The sequence below is a fragment of the Sphaerodactylus townsendi genome, linkage group LG03 (assembly GCF_021028975.2).
Source record: "Sphaerodactylus townsendi isolate TG3544 linkage group LG03, MPM_Stown_v2.3, whole genome shotgun sequence".
Lineage (NCBI taxonomy): Eukaryota > Metazoa > Chordata > Lepidosauria > Squamata > Sphaerodactylidae > Sphaerodactylus > Sphaerodactylus townsendi.
In genome coordinates, this window is record NC_059427.1 from 141,606,222 (window position 1) to 141,625,643 (window position 19,422).

The 19,422-nt window shown below is 49.2% G+C and overlaps 1 protein-coding gene across 3 annotated transcripts in view; it reads left to right on the forward strand.

The window, feature by feature from the left end:
- The window catches only part of NCKAP5L (NCK associated protein 5 like), a 56,650-nt gene that overhangs the window by 34,094 nt on the left and 3,134 nt on the right, over window positions 1-19,422 (forward strand). For all 3 annotated transcript variants that reach the window (XM_048490441.1, XM_048490443.1, XM_048490442.1), the window contains exons 2-12: window positions 4,968-5,037; window positions 7,694-7,807; window positions 9,150-9,218; window positions 9,333-9,371; window positions 10,613-10,726; window positions 11,372-11,485; window positions 12,326-14,412; window positions 15,382-15,544; window positions 15,644-15,722; window positions 17,665-17,982; window positions 18,781-18,920. In XM_048490441.1, coding sequence (XP_048346398.1) covers window positions 7,706-7,807; window positions 9,150-9,218; window positions 9,333-9,371; window positions 10,613-10,726; window positions 11,372-11,485; window positions 12,326-14,412; window positions 15,382-15,544; window positions 15,644-15,722; window positions 17,665-17,982; window positions 18,781-18,920 — 3,225 coding nt within the window. In that variant the 5' untranslated portion in view covers window positions 4,968-5,037; window positions 7,694-7,705. The remainder of the gene's footprint in view (window positions 1-4,967; window positions 5,038-7,693; window positions 7,808-9,149; window positions 9,219-9,332; window positions 9,372-10,612; window positions 10,727-11,371; window positions 11,486-12,325; window positions 14,413-15,381; window positions 15,545-15,643; window positions 15,723-17,664; window positions 17,983-18,780; window positions 18,921-19,422) is intronic.

Sequence of the window (19,422 nt, forward strand, 5' to 3'; positions counted from 1 at the left end):
GCCAGATCTAATTAAAACCCTTCTTGTGTGTCACTGAGGAAACCAGAGTGGATTTTGAAAGACAACCAGGGAAAGGCGTTGGGAATAAAATGGCTTCATGCTCTCTGCTCTCTACCTTATTCATTCCAATTCCCTTCCCCAAATTGGGATGGTCTGGCTACTCAGGTTAATTTGGAGGTGGGGCTCGGTCTGAGGAACTGATATTAGTACTTGCGCTTATCTTTGTAATACATTAAGTTTCCCAAGCATGTGCAGAGTGCCTTTCCTTTATCACTGAGAAATCACTGGTACCTCTCATGTATCTAGGATCAGGGTGCGGTAAAGGGTTTTAGGTAAGAGGGTTGGGTTAGTTCCTTGTTTTCTTGCCTGCTTTACCCTTCATACACCCCTCCCCAAATTGGGGAGAGTCCATGACTTAATGATTGATCATCTGCTAGGCATGCGGAAGATCTCGGATTTCATCCCCCACATCTCCAGTGAAAAGGGTCAAAATGACCCATGCCTGAAACCCTGGAGACAGTACTGATCTTGATGGACTCAAGGTTTGCTTCCTAACTTATTGTACCTTTCTTCTCCGCTAAACCCAGAATGTAACCTACAAGTTCAGACTTCACTTTAAGATAATCATGTGGGAAAAAAATGTTCACACTGTTTTTAAAGTGGAAGTGCTTAGTATTTACCTTGCACTATCACAAGCTAAATTTTTTTGTAAAGGTATCACTTCTGGATGTTGCTTCTTTGTTTATGACTGCATTGAACTCTGGGATACTATTCCTTATTCCCAAGAAGGCTGGAAAGGATAGAAACAAATGGGATGCTACATGTTATGAATGGATTTTTTAAATTAGTTGATTGGTTTAGGACTGTTGGCTTTAGGTTCTGGGTACTGAAATACACCAAAGGGTCAAACTATTGCTAGATCAAAGAATACTTAGAAAAGCAAAATGAATTACAGCAAGACAGTGATCCCACACACACCCCTTCCCCAACTGTGTTTTGTGCTGGTAGAGACAGACTGTGGGGTGTGGGTTGTTTGAAAGTGCCTCAGCTGCCCTGAAAATGCACATCAGTTTTGATGGCATGGAGCAAACTTTTCAGGGGCTAGAATGTAAATAGCCTGCAAGCTTCCAGCAGGTTAGGAAGGGAAGAAGAAGAAGAGTTGGATTTATATCCCCCCCTTTCTCTCCTGTAAGGAGACTCAAAGGGGCTTACAAACTCCTTGCCCTTCCCCCCTCACAACAAACACCCTGTGAGGTGGGTGGGGCTGAGAGAGCTCCGAAGAACTGTGACTAGCCCACGGTCACCCAGCTGGCAGGTGTTGGGAGTGCACAAACTAATCTGGCAGAGCAGGAAATCAAACCCGGTTCTCCAGATTAGAGTGCACCTGCTCTTACACCATGCTGGCTGGAGGGAAACTAGCTTTTGGGGGACCTATTGGCTAGTGTCAAAGGCCAACGTGCTCATATCTCCAGTGTCATTTTTACAAGTGGTTTAAAATGTATGTATTTCAGGCTAGAGGAAGGGTAAGATGAAGGATGAGCGTAATGTCTATGCCACTTTAAAGTGTTTTGAAAAGGGCAATTGGCTGAAGGTTGAAGGAAGGGGCCACAAGAGCTGATCTGCTATTCCACCTGCGCGTACAGAACAATTTACAAAGATGAGTTCATACTGCAGGTGAAGGACCTGTTAGAATCCTTTGTTCAGATTGATGTTCACATGGATATTCTATGTTTATCTCCATTTAAGATATCTCAATGTTGTTCTCCTATTATCTTGGTCACCTGGAGTTTCCTCCAGAGAAGATGAATCTGTTTAACTGTTCTGTGGCTGTAAAGAGAATTTGGTTGTAAAGAAATTGCTGTTTCCACGCTAGCCAGAGGTTGGTTCATGATATTGTTATCATAGTTTAAACATTGAGAGAGAACGTAAAGGTTCAAAGTGCCCTGGGGGATCTAGAAGTCAGCTTAGAAATGCATCTACCTTGCATTTATAGGTCTTGCCTTTTTCACCCTTCCACTCTGCAGTATGGAGTAACCCTTCTTTGGATCACAGTAGGAAAAGTAAGTCCCTCAGGATCTGCAGCAAACCTAGGAGTATTTTCAGTGACAGAATTATAGCACTATATTATTCAAGTTAGGTTCTAAATTCACGAGCAGAAGAGAATTAGGATTTGACAGACTATTGAGGAACATGGCAGATTTCTAAGGTAATAGAAGCCTTTAGCTTAGGATGTAAAGATGTACATGTACCTTTTTAATACAGCTCTGCAACAGGGACGTTTCTGTAATGTACCTTCGTCAGACAGAATTTGTACCAACTGCTTGACTTCTGTTGAAAGTCTTGAACGTGTTTTGTTTATCTGCCCAAAATACTCTCTGCTTAGAGATGGCTGTTCTTTCTTAACCAAGATTAACGGTCCTCTAAGCCGAATTACCATGCGACTTTTGAACAGTGATGATCCTCACGCTCTGGAGAAGATTGCTCAGTACTTATCACAGGTCCTGGCCCTATGAGATTATTTTGTGTATTTATGGTATGATTAACTTCTGCCTAATAAAGGTTTTGTTGTTGTTTAATACTGATGTAGTGCTCTCCCCCTCCTCTGGTCTTTGTTCTAAAAAAGATAGTGTTTTGTGGATCAGTTCCTGATTGCCACTGTTTTCACCTCCCACCATATGAAAAGGGACCCCCCAACACACATGTTTGCCCAATCAAGCGTTGATTTGTCACTGTTCAAAGTGTTTTTAAAGGGTTTCAGTGATAGGAAGAAGTTGCCATTGTGATTGACATAAGGGCTGGCTAATCACTGGGTGTAACCCTGTTCTGTCGAGGGAGGAGGTAGCTGATTGACACAAGGACTGGTCAGTCAGTTCTGTGTAAATCCATCTTCAGCCGAAGCCTGAAAGAATTATTCTCCCCCTGAGCTTCGTCCAGCAAGAAGACCAACCCTTGGATCTGTGAGAGGTTTTTTCAACCAAACCTACTCCATAGAGTTGTTGTGAAGATAAAAAGGGAACCATGTTTACCTCCATGGAGGAAGGGTGGCATAAAGATATGATAGAATTATGAGCACTTTCTCTATTTGGATGGTGCCTTCTTGTCATGTTCATCTGCAGTCGGAATGCTAATGCCTCAGATTTCCATATTTTGTTTGGGTAAGCTCCTTCCCAAGTACCAGATTCTGTGTTTCTCCTACAGATTTAGAAGTCAATGAACAATCATATTTACCTGCCCAAGCCAAGAGGTTTCTGACTTAGTGTGGTGGCTATCTTCATAGACTTCCTGTAGATCTAGCTTTCAACTTTCAAAGAACAGAACTGGAAAGAATCCATGCCCTTTGAGGAGAGACTGAGGGAGCTGGGGATGTTTAGTTTGGTGAAGAGAAGGTTAAGAGGTGACATGATAGTTGTGTTTAGATATTTGAAGAGATGTCATGTTGGTGAGGGAGGAAGGTTGTTTTCTGCTGCTCCAGAGACTAGGACCTGGAGTCATGGGTTCAAGGGGAAGGAAAAGAGATTCCACCTAAACATCAGGAAAAACATCCTGACAGTAAGGGCTATTGGACAGTGGAGTGTGGTGGAGTCTCCTTCTTTGAAGGTTTTTAAACAGAGGCTGGATGGCCATCTGTCAGAAGTGCTTTAATTATGTGTTCCTGCATTGCAGGGGGTGGACTTGATGGCCCTTGGGGTCTCTTCCAACTTTATGATTCTTTGAGTCTATGCTTGGTCTCTTTTATATGTTGTGCGCTGATGCCTGAATCACAGAGATCTGCTTGAAATGCTGTCCTGTTCCAAAATGAATCCCCCACCCTCCTCTGTTTACCTTCAAAGAAATGCCTGTGGAGACATGTGTTGAGGACCTTGAGGATCAAAATGAGAAAAAGATTGGTTTCATTGCCTAAATGTTCCTTAAATAGTCTGTGAATATGGGGAAAGGATTTTGGATCCCTCCCCAAATGTCTGTAGGGACTTCCTCAGGGCCTGGGAGTATGATGTAAACTTGCAAAGACAGAGCAATTGGCATGCTGGATCGAATGAAAGGTCTGTCTTATTTGGCAATCTTTCTGAAAGCTATTAGCTAGATACCACGAGAAGGCTCACAAGCAGAGCATGATGAGAGATAAAATCCCTCCCTCTTTGTCGTCTTTATCTTAGAAACCAGAGGCCTGTTGCTCCTGAACATGGAGTCTCCTTTCTTTGCTGTTTCCTTGATTGTCTGCAGACCCTTTTGTGAACTTGATTAATGCTTTTTTAACAGTTCTCTGTGGTAATTTGAAACATCATGGCAGTGGACTGGGGGGCTGGCCTGCAGGGGAGTGGGGTTTCATGAGCAGGCTGGGGTTTGGATGTGTGTTCCCAGACTCCTCAGGGGTCCTACAAAGCTCAAGAACCCTGACTGATGCTTTGTAACCAGCAGTAGAGAGGAGATAGAATTGCTTAGTGGAAGAAGGGAATCACATGAGAGATGAACTGAAGATATAAATATTTGTTTGTGGCTTTCTGTACCTTGTGCTTCCCATCCCAAATGCCTTATTAATGTCTTTAAGACTGCAACTTGTGGTTGGGCACAGAGGTGTGTGTTTGGGGGTGGCGGCATCCAGGGCAACACCTGCTTCGGGTGCCCCCCAACTGCCCTCAACCCCCCCATACCTCCACACACCCCACTTACCTAAGCCAGAGGGAGCCTGCTGCGGGCCGCCCCTCGGCCCAGCCCTGCCTGGCTGCTCCTTCAGCCGGCGGAGGCTCCGCCAGCTGAAGAAGCAACCAGGTGGGGTGGGCCCAAGGGGAGGGGTGTGGGGGGCGATTCTTCCCCCCCACCTGACCAGCTGGTGTGCTCCCAGGGACATGTGACCCTACATGTCCCCATGAGCGCTTCCCCTCTGGCTGGGCATCCTGGCTCTAAGTCCAGCTTTGAATCTAGCAAAGACAGCATTTTAAAAAATCTGTTTGGTTTTTCTGTGATTTCAGGTAGGAACTACTAAGGGAGGATTCGAGATCTGGCCAATCACTGTGACTACTCCTGGAGTTTTGGGAAAAGGTAAGCGGAAGGCCGAGACAGAGAACTCGGAATCTTTGTCTTCTCTGTAGCCAGCCTCTTGCACAAGCATAACAGGAAAAGGGCCCTGCTGGATCAGACCAGTGGTTCATCTTGTCCAGCCTCCAGAGTCACCTAGTGTCACCCAGGAGCTGAGCAGCTGCAATGGAGGTCTGGGAAACAGGTTATAAAGGGTGAGGCCTTCTGTTGCTTTGGCCTTCAAATGTCACTGAAACCGGCAGGAGTGGTGCTAGAGTGCTGCTGCTTGCATAGGCTAGTCCTGGTGGATTGTGCCCGGTGTTCAGACTCGCTCTCCTCCTCTAATCAACATTGACAATCTGCTACCTCTTTGCATCGCTTTGTGCTAAGGCTGCCTTGAGGCTGATTTTTTTCTAAAGAGTGTTTAGGCAGGTGGATCCTTGAGGGGCTGAAACAGGCCAGGGTGGGGAGCCGAGCATAATTTTGAATGGGTCTGCTAATTGTGCAGCTGAAAGAGTTAGCTCTTTATGTGGGACAGCAGTTGGTGGAAGGTCTGGGTTAGAATGCTGGGTAGGATTGTGAGCATTGGTGTGGATGTGGGGCACTGGCATAGTGAGGGGGGCATGAAGGAGCTCAAGCCCTGGGCACCTGGAGGGCGTACTGCTGACCCCGCCCCCCCACACAACTGCACCTTGGCCCTATTCGGGGCTGGGGCACAGTTAAACCCTTCTCCTGAACTCCTCGTGGAGCTTGGGAGGGGGCCATCCAGGCTTTCCACGCCCCCAAACTCCCATGTGGAGTTCAAGTGCGGGGCCACCATCATGCCCTGATCTCCTCATGGGACTCTGAATGGCCTGTTTGCTGGCCTCAGCTGGCTGGTGCAGTTTATAGCTGGCCCCAAGCCTCTCGAAGACCAGCAGCAAACTGAGTATGGAAGGCTGACCAGCTCTAGTTTTATACTGTTGGTTCTGCCTCCCCCAATCTACATCACTGGAGGCGGAGCCTGGGGGGCGGAACCAACAGGATAACACTAGAGCCAATCAGCCTTGGGGATTAGTTTGCTGCTGGCTTAAACCTGGATGAGGCCAGCAGCAAACGGCCACTTCGAACTCAATGTAATGATCAGGGTGAGACACCTGTCTCCATGCTCAAACTCCTTGTGGAGTCTGGGTAGTACTTTTGGGGGCGGGGGATTCAGCGCCCAGGGTGAGCCCCTGGCAGTGCTTTAGTCAGCTACCCCCCTAGTGTGGGGAGGCTAGTGGCAGATGTTTGCAATGCCAAGAATGTGAGCATATGAATCTACCTGATAGTGAGTCAGACTCTTGGTTGACCTAACCTGAGATTGTCTACTGGTCAGAGAGCTTGCCTAGTAGAAGCATCTCTAGTAGGATGAGGAGAGATGCTAGGGATCCGCTTGCATCTATCTTGCTGTGTTCCAAGGAGTTCAGCATGGTGTACACAATCCTGCTTTTTTCCTCCCTGGTCCAGTGAGGCATAAAAGAGGAGAAGAACTCTGGTAGTGGGTTGCCCTCTGCATCTTTGGTTGCCATGTACAAAGGGGTGCAATAATGTGCCACTGCTCTGGTAGCAGCAAATGGAGTAGAATTAGGCAAGAATGGGGTTTGCACGCACCCATTCCTCTTTCTTTTCTTTGTTGCACATGCAGGAAGTTGCAGCGTGGCAGTGGTTGCTCACCCGCATGTGGAATTCCTCACTTTCCTATTCTCTAACACAGCCCTGCTGTGCTAGGAGAGAGAATGTGGCCTTTAAAAAGTTACAAAGGGGATGGGGATGGGGATGGCATGTGACAGCAAGCTGCCCTGCTCCATTTTGAAAATAGAACTTAGCTCCAGCCGCAGCCACCCCACAAGTTCATTGAAATGGATCTAAGAGGGTTTCTTTTTGGTTTGATTTAAAGGGGAAGTCCATGAGCCGTGGTTAGAATGAACATGACCTCATGTGGACATTCACTTTAAATGCTGGCACTTCCTGTACTCCATGCAGGGGGAAAACTCTCCAGGTAGAAACAGGTTTCACAGCTGCCTGACAGGCAAAAACTCATCAGAAGATGTTCTTCCCAGCAAGGAGATGTAACGAATGGGAGGGAAGATGCTCTTGTTGTCTTTCTGCCCATCATCCAGCTCTTCAAAATGTTTGTTACTTTTTAGAAAACAAAAATGTCCCTGCCATTACTCCTGAGCATCCCTTCAACATAATCAGTTTTTATTGGTTGTTTTGGGGTATGTTTTTAGAAATTTTTATCTGGATCTTAGGGATTTTTTATATGAGCATGATGTTGCTTTTATTGTAATGCAGCAAGCATTTTTAGATTGTTGTAACCTGCCCTGGGATGTATTTGAAGGGCAGGATAGAATCAGCTAAATCATAGGAGTCCAACTCTGGCGCTTCAGATGTTCATGGACTACAATTCCCATCAGCCCCCGCTGGCATGGCCAATTGACCATGCCAACAGGGGCTGATGCGAATTGTAGTCCATGAACATCTGAAGCGCCAGAGTAGGACACCCCTGAGCTAAATAAATAAATACAAACAAAAATAATCAGCATAGCTAGTCCTTGATTTCCACCCCCACTCCCCCTTTCCTAGGTTTTGCTGGAGCTCATGTTGCAGCAGTTATGACTGGTGACACCTTAGCTTGCTGTTTCTCTCTGTCCTTTAGATCCTGAAGGAAATGATGTCTGAAACCAAGCTGCAGGGTGAGATGAAGCCAGATGGAGGGAGCAGCGAGACTCTGACCACCCAGGAGCTGCTGCAGAGGCTCCGAGAGCTGGAGGTAGAGGGTTACTCTTGGCCATCCTACTCTGAAAGTTCAGTCCTCCCCAGGACAGCTTGCAGTTTTGATTTTTAGAGTGCCAAGATGTCCTGTCCTTACAATCTCATAGAAACTCAGCAGAAGAAGTTCTTCTACCCACAGAGATGTAGTGACTTCCTGCTCATAGAATCATAAGAGTTGGAAGAGACTCCAAAGGCCATCAAGTCCAACCCCCTGCAATGCAGGAACACATAATCAAAGCGCTCCTGACAGATGGCCATCCAGCCTCTGTTTAAAAACCTCCAAAGAAGGAGACTCCACCATGCTCCGAGGTAGCACATTCCACTGTCGAACAGCCCTTACTATCAGGAAGTTTTCCTGATGTTTAGATGGGATCTCTTTTCCTTCACCTTGAACCCGTTACTACTGGTCCTGGTCTCTGGAGCCCCAGAAAACAAGCTTCCTCCCTCACCAACATGACATTTCTTCAAATATCTAAACATGGCTAACATGTCACCTCTTAACCTTCTCTTCACCAAACTAAACATCCCCAGCTCCCTAAGTCTCTCCTCGTAGGGCATGGATTCCAGACCTTTGACCATTTTGGTTGCCTTCCTCTGGACCCGTTCCAGCTTGTCAACATCCTTCTTGAATTGTGGTGCCCAGAACTGTATACAATCTTCCAGGTCATCATCCAGACGAGTTTGTGTGTTTTTTGGAGGGGGATTTATAGGTACCGAACTTTGTCCATTTGGCTGGCCCCAGCACATGGCAAGATGGGCAGCTGCACCTGTCTACAGTGAGACATCTCTAAGATACTGGTGCTTGGAAAGATAGATTAAGCTGAGGTGAGGGAAGTGGCCCACTCTGCAGAGGGAGGGGCTGGTCTCTTGCCTGGGCCAGCACCACAGTCTGATGCAAACCTGCTACCCTAACCTCCTGAGGTAGGATTGTCTGCTCTTCAGCCTCAAATGGAATCCAAACCACAATGTGCCACATGATCTGCCCTGCAAGTAGCTTCACATGATTCCAGCCAATGTCAAGCCATCAAATCCCTCTTGTATCTTCTCCCCAGCTCATTCTCTGGATGGTATTGTTAGCTTTTGGGAGCCAGCTGTGTCCACATGGGTGCAGAGAATCAAGAGAACCGGCTTGGCTTTGTTTCTTGAGGCTGGTGACCCACTGGTGGTTGCCCAGCATCTGCCTAGGAAGAGTCTTGATGATGGCTTGTGCTTCACTGAAAAAACTGCACTGAATGGGAAGGGATCTGCATGGAGTAGGGAAAGGAAACCTCTGCATTTCCAGAGGAAGGTACTGGGGTCCTTTTCCCCTTATTCTCTCAAACTCTTTTCTGTGTTTGCAGACGGAGAATTCAGTTTTGGCACAAGCCAATGAGAACCAGCGGGAGACCTATGAACGTTGTTTGGATGAGGTACTGCCTCCCTTTCCTTGCCTCTCCTCTAAGGGTACAAGCTTCCATGTGGATCCTGAAGAGGTTTGATTTGCCTGAAGTGATTGACTCACACTGACTTTTATTGTTCTACAGGTTGCCAATCATGTGGTGCAGGCGTTGTTAAACCAGAAGGTGAGTTGCTGTCCTAGATAATGGTGTGTATATGAAGAAGAAGAAGAGTTGGGTTTATATCCCTCCTTTCTCTCCTGTAGGAGACTCAAAGGGGCTTACAAACTCCTTTGCCCTTCCCTCCCACAACAAACACCCTGTGAGGTGGGTGGGGCTGAGAGAGCTCAGAAGAACTGTGACTAGCCCAAGGTCGCCCAGCTGGCGTGTGTTGGAGTGTACAGGCTAATCTGAATTCCCCAGATAAGCCTCCACAGCTCAGGCGGCAGAGTGGGGAATCAAACCCGGTTCCTCCAGATTAGAGTGCACCTGCTCTTAACCACTGTGCTGCTCCTGTGCACACCTCCCTCCCAAAGGTCATTTGACCAAGCAAGAGAAAGGAAGCAACTCCTGGCTAGAAATACGCCATGTGTGATCTCCAGTCAGCACCGACTCTATTAGAAGGGTACCCTCATTAAAAATAGAGTGTGTGTTTTACTTTTGAGGCAAGTTGTTTTCACCTAGGGTTGCTTTCACTAAGGGATGCAAAAATGCCCCCTGGCACATCAGCAAGCTGAATGGGAATGGATGAGATGTTATATTGAGATAGTGCTATAGAGTGTTTCAAGGGCTTTGCAAACATTATACTACGTTAGTATTACCTCCATGTTGCATGTTGAGTCTCAGGTCAAGAGATGATAGCTTAGTAAAGGCACTTTGTAAGCTTGTGGTTGGGTGAGATTTGATCTCGTGCTCAGGAACTCAGGCTGCTCATTTTTAGCTGCCGAGGGCATTTTGCTGCTTGTGTCAGCTCCATGTTTTTGGTTTGTGGTGGTTAGAAGATGAATAGCCACCTGTTAGGCCTAGAGCATAGATGTCAAACTCGTGGCCCTCCAGATGTTATGGACTACAGTTCCCATCATCCCTTGCCAGCATGATGCTGGCAGGGGATGATAAGGAGCAAATAATCCATAACATCTGGAGAACACAATTAACATAATAACCTAGAGGAAGAAGTCTGACAAAGAATGCAGGAAAAACCGAATCATAAACACTGGCTTAATGTGCCTGATGTGTAGAAAGTAGCTGAACTAAGATTTTCTTTGAGCAAAGTTTGGTGCTACTTTGAAGCAAGATTTTGATAGAATACATCAGACCAACACTACGGATGTGGGGGTGGATGTAAAGATAACAGGCAGAGGCATGGTGAGGTGAGCCCTGTCACTGGCCTACCGGACTCAATCCGCTGATCCCTGTTATTTTCTCAGGATCTTCGTGAGGAATGCATCAAGCTAAAAAAGCGAGTCTTTGACCTTGAGCGGCAAAATCAGGCATTGAGTGATCTCTTCCACCAGAAGCTGACATCTGGCTCACTGTCCCAGGTGGGTTTCCAGCCACTCAATTCCTTCCCTTGTGCAACCTTTACTGCTGGGGATTGTGCATGAAAAGGACTTCGAGTATGCAGGCCAGAGGTGTAGCAAGGGGGGAAAGCGCCTGGTGCACCAGTGCGTCCTCTGCCCTGGAACGCCCCCGCCATGCCCCCGGAATGCCACGCCACACCCCCATAGGGGCACGCTCGCGGTGTGTCGCCACCCCCTCCTTCCCCTGGAGCTACGCCTCTGATGCAGGCAGTTGTAGGTTCAAGCCCTACAACTGATATCACCAGTTAAAAGGCTCAGGTAATAAGAGGATGTGAAAGGCCTCTAAAACCCTAGAGAACTGCTGCCGGTCAGAGCAGACAGTACTGATCTTGATAGACAACTGGGTTGACTCCCGGAGTGTTCAAGATGCTAATTTACATGGATCAGGTGATCAGTACCCCCTCCAGAGTGCTGATGGGGCAGGAAAATCCTCCATGGTTGATCCTGCCAGTGCAGTTACTTGATAACTCTCCCAAATGATGTAGGATCACACCATGAAGAGGCAGCTCCCACCCTACTCTTGTACATACATGAGCTTACATTCATCTGTGTAGTTTGATTCAGGGTAACAATTCCATGCTTACGGCAGTTCTCTTTGTTTTGCAGCTATCACCCCATCCTACTTCCTTGCTCTCTGATCTAGTGTCCAGTTCCCAGCCGGACATGGTAGAGAAACTCCAGGCCTCCCTTTCCCTGGGACGCTGCATTTTGCAGAGAGAAGTAAGTTTTGTGAAGCTCCTCTTCCTCTCCCTTTCTGTGGACTGCATGCCAGAGTAGAGTGCCCTCTGCAACATCCAGGCAGCTTCCTCTGTTGCACAGTGCCCTGTAGCAGCTGAGGTATACGTTTCCTGGAAATGGGCCCAGAGCCATTAATTGCCATGCTGATCAACAGTGTGGATATCTTGGGTACAACTGATTTCCCAAAGTGCTGGGCTGTACAACTCCCACAGAATCATAGGTTATTTGGACATGACTCAGGTTTCAGAGGGAGGAGAGAACCTGGGTCAAAAAGGAATTGGGAAGGTGTGCTTTGTGTTAGAAGTGAACATCCAAGAATGATAGTCAACTGCGTGCAGAAATATTATAAAAGTACTTGGGACAGACCAGGAACTGATCCCGCCAACAGGTGGAGTGGGAATCTGTGGTCTTGGTTAGCACTAGACATAGGTGTCAAACTCGCAGCCTCTAGATGTTATGGACTACAATGCCCATCATCCCCTGCCAGCATCAAGCTGGCAGGAGTTGATGGGAACTGTAGTCCACAACATCTGGAGGGCCACAAGTTTGACACCTGTGCACTAGAGATTTGGTCTTGTGAGATGGCAGAATGGGGAATGTATAGGCTCAAAAGGGTAGCTCTGTATTACTTCAGCTGTGACCAGCTTGCATGTCCTTTGAACGTAGCTGGACAATGTACCAGAAGAATGAAGCAGCCACAGTATTGATGGTATTCCTGGTTAGCTACTGTGGATTTGGGGACAGAGAGAGAGACAGCTTCCGTGAAGAAAATCCTGGAATGTGGCTACACTTTTGCAAATGTCTCTCTGATTTCCTTTCCAGGCCACCTCTGAGGAGCCGTGCATTGGCACTCCAGGGCCCAACTCCCAGGCCTTGGAGGCTCTGTCCCCTTTCCTGCGAAAGAAGGCTCAGATCCTGGAGGTGCTCCGATCACTGGAAGAGATGGATCCCCTGCTTTCCTTCCCTGCCGCTTGGAAAGAGCCCAGGCAGTCCATTTCCCCAGAAGGTGTCACTGCCGAAGCCTGGCCATGTCTGCTGCTGGGGCAGGGAGAGAGTGTGCCTGGGAAGCCTCCATCCAAAGGAGAGGGCAGCTCCTCTTCCTCGTCGGATGAGGCTGGCGAATCGGATCCGCCAGAGAAAAGGCACTCTGGGCAGGTGCTGCTGAGCGCACTAACGGAGCACAAGTTGGACTTGGGGGATGTGGAGACGTACCTGCAGCAGGTGCTTCGAGAGGCTGGCGAGAATTCCCTGCTAAACGGGGAACCCAATGGGCCCTCCTTGATGGAAAGCTCTGGGGGCCAGGTCAGTAGCTACAAGCACATCCAGGCTGTCAGCTGCCTAGAAGGCTTGGGGCCTCCTTCTGCTTGCCTTGGGGTCGTATCCCCAGGTGAGGACAAGACCAAGCCTTGGCAGGGCACTCCCATCCCCTCGCCCTCCAAGGTGCTCAAATTGCTGAAAATGCCACCACCGAGCCCTGCTGCCCTCCGCCTCAGCCCCCAGCTCACTCGCAGTTCCAAAATCCCATGTCGTAGCAATACGTATGAGGTGTACCACTCTCCAGCACCCAGCTGCAAGGGTTCCCCTGATAGCCCCTTCCCCACCGACCCAGGTTTCATTGCAGGGCATCCCTCCCCAAAAGCTGGCCGGCATCTTGTTCCTGCGCCACCCAAAGTCACGCCGACCTCCCCAGATCCTTTTGGCTACCACAAGCCCCATGAGTATGAGAACATCTTGGAGCTGTCCCTCAGTGGTGCTGTGGGCTCTAATTCTCACTCGCCACGAGACGCCAAGCCGGATATATCGGAAGCATATCTGCCCACCTGCCGCTCAGCACCTGTCCGGACAGTGCCCCCCAGTGATGGTCCACTGGAGTCCAGCCTATTTGCTGGTGGACAGGAGAAGGCAGGGGCAGAGGGCCGGACCTCTCCACCTCTTGCTCGCCGAAACGCAGATGGCTCTAAGAAGGTTGCAAACGGCCCAAGCAAGCGGGCCCCTGAGGTGGCCAATATGCCCTTCAAGGAACGACTCACTGTGCTTGGGAGACTGAAGGGCGCTGAGGGAAAGGAGCAAGCAAACTTTGAGAAAGGGAGGGCCCCAGCCCGGCCCTGTGAGCGTTCAGAGGGCTTTGCTGAAGCCCACCCCAGGCTGGGCACTGGGAGCAGCAGCCTAAAGCACCATGAGCCTTGCCATGGTGCAGAACCGACCCCTCGGTGCTATTCTTCTCACTCCGTGGGCTCCCGTGGGAGTGACCCTGAGCACCATGGCTCCAAGAACCGTCAGCTGGGGATGCCAGTCACCAGGAACTCTGCCAAGGCTCTGCCTCCGGGAAAGAATGTCAAAAGCCCTCATGGAAGTCCCACCAAATTACCTTCCAAATCTCCTACCAAGGCCCCAGTGCCGGAGCCCAAGCCATGCCCGCCTTCCGCCAAACCACCCACCACCAATGTGGGGCGCAAGAACCCCCCTGGCCCAGATCCTGCCAAGGGTAAACCCGGACTTCCAGCCAGCATTGAAGAAAAGGTGATGAAGGGCATCGAAGAAAATGTCCTGCGACGGCACAAAGGCGGGCTTGCATCCGGCGAGGCCAAGCAGAAAAACTCCAGTGGTCTTGCCAGCTGGTTTGGCCTGCGGAAGAGCAAACTGCCTGCCCTCAGTCGGAGGCCAGAGCCCCCCAAAGCCAAGGAGGGCAAACTGGTCTCTCGCAGGCTGGAAGCTGAGAGCCTGAACATTTCCAAACTGATGGAGAAGGCGGAGGACCTACGCAAGGCCCTGGAAGAGGAGAAGGCCTACATCAATGGGCTGGCCTTAGACAAACCACGCCCCCATGCGTGTGATGCCGGTCACAACCAGCTCACCCTCATGTACCAGGAGGTGACTGCTGAGAACTTCATGCAGCAGCTACTCAACAGGTAAGTTATGGAGCTGAAATACACATGCTGCACGTTAGGAAACAGGGCTGGGGGAACTGGAGATGTACCTAGGGAGAATGTAGCCCAATGCAAAATCTGAGTTTTCTGTCTCCCCCACCCCTGCCCCTGTATGGGTGACCGCCCTCCCCTGCCACGACCAAACAATGTTTTTTTGCACCAGGTCTTGAAATCGGTGTATAGACCGGGGTGGGGTGGGGGGTGGGGGGTGTAGTGTGGGAGGCAATTTTCCGTCCTCCACGTGACTAAATGGCCACAGCCTGGGGACATTTGACCCCATATGTTCCCCTGGGTGGTACACCCCCAGGGGGAACTATCCATAACACAGAATTTATTGCCAGGAATTAATTGCCAGAGAATGCAGTGGTGGCCACAAGAACACATGGCTTTTAGAAAAACTTGTGGAAACAAATTCACGATTGATTATAGGGACCTTCCACTTTTAGGGACGGTAAACATCTGATACCAGTACTAGGATACAACATCAGGGAAGGCCTCAGCTTTTTGTCCTGTTGTTGGCCAACCAGTTACTCTATTTGAGACGGGATGCTGGACTGGATGGACTGCTGGTGAGATGCACCAGGGTTCTTATTGTTCTTAATCTCAAATGTGTGGTGCTTTACTTGCTCCAGTAAATGTCTCTAGCATCCATCTGTGTTAATAGATGTCCACTCACTTGCTCAAGGGGTTTGTTCTAGACAGCCTGGACAGGGAGCTCGATCAGGAACCATGGCACGAAGGAAGGGGACCATGGCACGTTGAATTACCATGGTTTTAACAAGACACATAGATGGGGAGGGATTGAAGAATTCCTGGCAAGAAACGGGTTCTTTTCAGCTCTGTATACTGCATGCAGTCTCGGTTGAGTATATCTCCTAGTAGCAGAGAGTTGTTGTTTCTAACCTGCTGGAGTTGAAGCCAAGTCTTGTGTTCATCATGGTTGTGCTGTAGGGTGGATGGGAAAGAGGCACCATTCGAGGGTCATCTGGAGCAGAAGAACGAACTGCAGGGCCTGCAGAGGGGCTTGCATGGTGCCAAAGACCCACGGCTTGCCCGACCTCCACGCAACGGCATCATTGGACACCGCCATGCCTGTCCAGAGGCCCCTCCAAAGGTGAGGCAGTGCTTCCTTCGTGGCGTCCTTCACAGATAATGGCATAGTGGATGCCACATGTGCCGGCTTTTCATCCATTGCCCATCTTTTCCCCTGCAGCTTCAGGATGCAATTTTGCCAGAGGAGATGCCATCTGATGACAGCTTATCTGAATCGGTGACCTCCCAGCATTTTGCAGGCAAGTTTATTGAGCATAGGGGAAAGAGGGCCTCTGAAGCAGTGCATGGTAAAAGTTTTTTTCAGAAGAGCCTAGCTTGCAGTGGCAAATCTGCCAAAGGGACATGGGGGGGTCAATTGATTCCGGGCACCACCCATTAGATCATGTGGGGGCACAGAATCCCCCCCCCATTCCTCCTGTGGAGAGGTACCCCCGCCTGGGCCAGGAGCCCCTTAGCGCCCCCCCCCCCCCGGCCAGGCTGCCTGGGACTACCACTGCCCTCCTCTGAGGTAAGTGGGGCGTGGGGGGGCGAGGGGCAGTGAGGGGGGAGGCGCACTGCCCCAGGGGCCATTTTCCCCTGGTGCGGCTCTGCTAGCTTGATAAGAAGACCAGTTTGGAGTTGGTCAGTGTCACTTTTAATTGAATAGTTATCCAAGGTTGGGACTGCGATCACCAGCTAGGATAGGGAACCAACGCTGTTCTCGTGCAAAATGATGCACGCTTGTAGGCATGTAAGGGTCATTCTGGACAAAATGCATATCATGGATTTGTTTGCATCTATGAAATCTAAACTTTGGCCATGTGATCCCACAGTTTGGAGCAGGGCAGAGTGGGGAAGCATTTCCCACAGGCGGGTGCGATTCTTCTGTTGAAACCACTCCTGCACTCACACCATTCTGTATGCTTGGAGAGAAAAACTGAGTGATCAGCTGTTGCCCATCCCTTCCCCCTTTCCAAGATGAGTAGGACTTCTTGTGATGGGAGTTTGAGAGGTGAAAACATGCAAGAGTGGAACAATTAAACCATCTCTCCCCTCCCTTCGTTCATCACTGGAGTCAGACACGCGTGAAAGATACTTGTAAATATATTCTGCCTTATTTTTCTGCTGTTTATGCCATGTGGCTGGTAATTTAGCCCTTACCTGTGAGGCTGAAGTTGAGAGAAGTCCTGCTGAGGACATCCTCACAGTTCATTGCGAAGTTTGACAGGTGGCACACCATCCATACTCTGAAAGGACAGCACAAAAGCACCAGGTCCTAGTGAGGAGAAACTAACTAGTAAAGGATGAACAGGAATCTCTGAGAAGGGAGTGGCGGGCCTGCCCTTTTCATGAGGACATAGGAAGATAATGAGTTTTATCCTCTTGGAATGGTTGTTTAACGTTGTATTATGTTAATATGTAATGTACAAGCTGTATATATGTTGGACTTTGGATTTATGGAGGACTGTAGGATTAAATATTAAGTATCTGTTAAGAAGAGAGGAAACATTGGAGCGTTCATTAAATGGGCATTACTTATTGATATGTGTGAACTGAGAGATGGCGTTCCTATATTTTATCCCAAGCTCTGGGAAAAGTTTCGTTAAGTGGATGCGGATAAATCTAAAATCTAAAATAAATCTAAAATAAAATAAAAATAAATAAAATAAGGGGCTTTTGCCAGGGCTAGGTTTGCAGATCACGAACAGAAGGTCCCAGGGCTAGTTTCCCCGGCTGTTCCCTTGGATGAAGGGCTCTGAGATGGAGCCAAGGGTTCAGATTCCCGAAGGAAGATGAGAAGAAGAAGAGTTTTGGATTCATATGCCCCCTCTCTCTCCTGCAAGGAGACTCAAAGGGGCTTACAATCTCCTTTCCTTTCCCCCCTCACAACAAACACCCTGTGAGATGGGTGGGGCTAAGAGAGCTCCATAGAGCTGTGACTAGCCCAAGGTCACCCAGCTGGCGTGTGTGGGAGTGCACAGGCTAATCTGAATTCCCCAGATTAGCCTCCACAGTTCAAGCGTCAGAGCAGGGAATCAAACCCGGTTCCTCCAGATTAGAATGCACCTGCTCTTAACCACTACGCCATTGCTGCTCCTTCTCATTCAGGGAAGTGTGTTTGTGTTGTTAGTTGAGTGGCTTGAGGAGAGGAAACTCTCTCCAGCAGTCCTATCTTATCATTACCTCTCCTTCTGTCCACAGTATGTAGCTCCTTGACACGGACCCTGGACAGCGGCATCGGCACCTTTCCACCACCAGATTATTGCAGCGGGATGCCCTGTAAGAGTGTGCCTAAGTTAAGACCCCGGCTCAACCCTCAACCCGCTGGCCCTTTCCCAGTTAGAGGCCCCCCTCCTGCTACCAAGGTGCCTCGCAAAGCCCGGACTCTGGAAAGGGAAGTACCCAGTGCAGAGGATCTACTGGGGCCCAGCAAGCACCAAAGCATGCCAGCTTTCCATGGGGTCTTAACCAATGTTGAGCCATCCCCTGGGCATCTCGATCGCAGGGACTGCCCAGAAGGTATGTACCAGTTCAAAGGATAGGAAGGGTTCAGCCAAAGAGAGGTTGGAGTTCAGCCAGTAGGGCCTTTGAAAGCTCCTGGTACTGACATGGTTGGAAAGCAGAATTCCAGTCTGTTCTTCTTTTTGGTTGGGTAACAGGGTTTGCCACACTCTGAATGGGACCTCAACATCTTTAGTGTTCTGAGAGAAACAGAAGTTCCTCAGAAGGGCCTTCCATTGCAATGATGTGAACTTTTGCCTCTGTTCAGCAAATCTGAGAGTGGCATAATCAGTCCTTGGGGCTGAAGGCTCCACTAAATAGAAAGTCTCTTTGGGCTGGATTTTAGGCCCTGGGCCTTCATTGCCTAGTAAACCCTTAAGGGTCAGAAGACTTGTCCCAGGTGGCCTGTGGGAATTGTATTGGCAGGAGTACACCCTTGGAACTGTGGCACCCATGCTGTAGATGGGGCTGTTTCCTGTCAGCAGTATTTCAGGCCTGGTCTGGTATCTCTATGGCTGGCTCTGGCGAAGCAGGTAACTGTGTTGCACAAGCAATGGTGCAAGTGGCCAAAGAGGCAGGGGATGAGAAAGTGATGTGGTTGTCAGGGGAATTATTGCTTATATTCAAAATCAAAGTGTCATAAAAATAAGCGTCTCATTTGTTCGGCTATTATGTGTATCTGCCGGAGTAGCTGAGGAGGAGGGCTTTAGGATAAAGTGGTGTTCTGTCTCATAACCCCCACCCCAGTCACTTTCCTGTTGTGGGCCTCAGAGTGACTCCTGCTACTGACAACACCCAACTGTCTTCCTCCCACAGATCTCTGCAGCGCTCCCAGCAAGCCGCATTGCACCCAGCAGAGCAAGAACTGGACTTTCCCCAATGCCAAAACGTCTGCTGGCACGGATCCCTTTCTGTGCTCCCCTCGCAGGATGGAGGGACTTCATGGGTCTGCAGTGGTAAGGATGGGTTAGAAACTGTGCAAATCTGGACTCTGTCCTGAGTGGAGGGGGAGGGGGAACCTAATCTGGGCCTTGCCGAACGTGTTGCCTTGATGACAGGCCAAGCAGGGCTTCTGCTAGGCCTCCACTTTGCCTTGATGCCCCAAAGGTCTGTGAAGCAAAACTCTTCTAGTACCAGCAACAACTTATGGCAATCCCACAGGGGCAGAGGGTGGTGAGCATTGCTGAATGAGAATGGCTTTTTGTTAGCAACTGTATTTGAGAACGTGACGGAAACGGAAGTTTGCCTGAGAAGGAGCCAGCCTTGCTGAGTCAAGGCCACAGCAGATGAGATAACATGGAGGAGTTCTGGATATGGAGTTTCTTTAAAGGAGCTATTGAGTGTGTGGCCCTGATTCAGGGACTGTGGTAGAGGAGGCCTTTTGTAAAAGTCCCACGCCCCTCTCAGTTGCCTTTTTCCTATTTTAGAACAGTCCCCCAGAGGTGTACGGCCTATAGG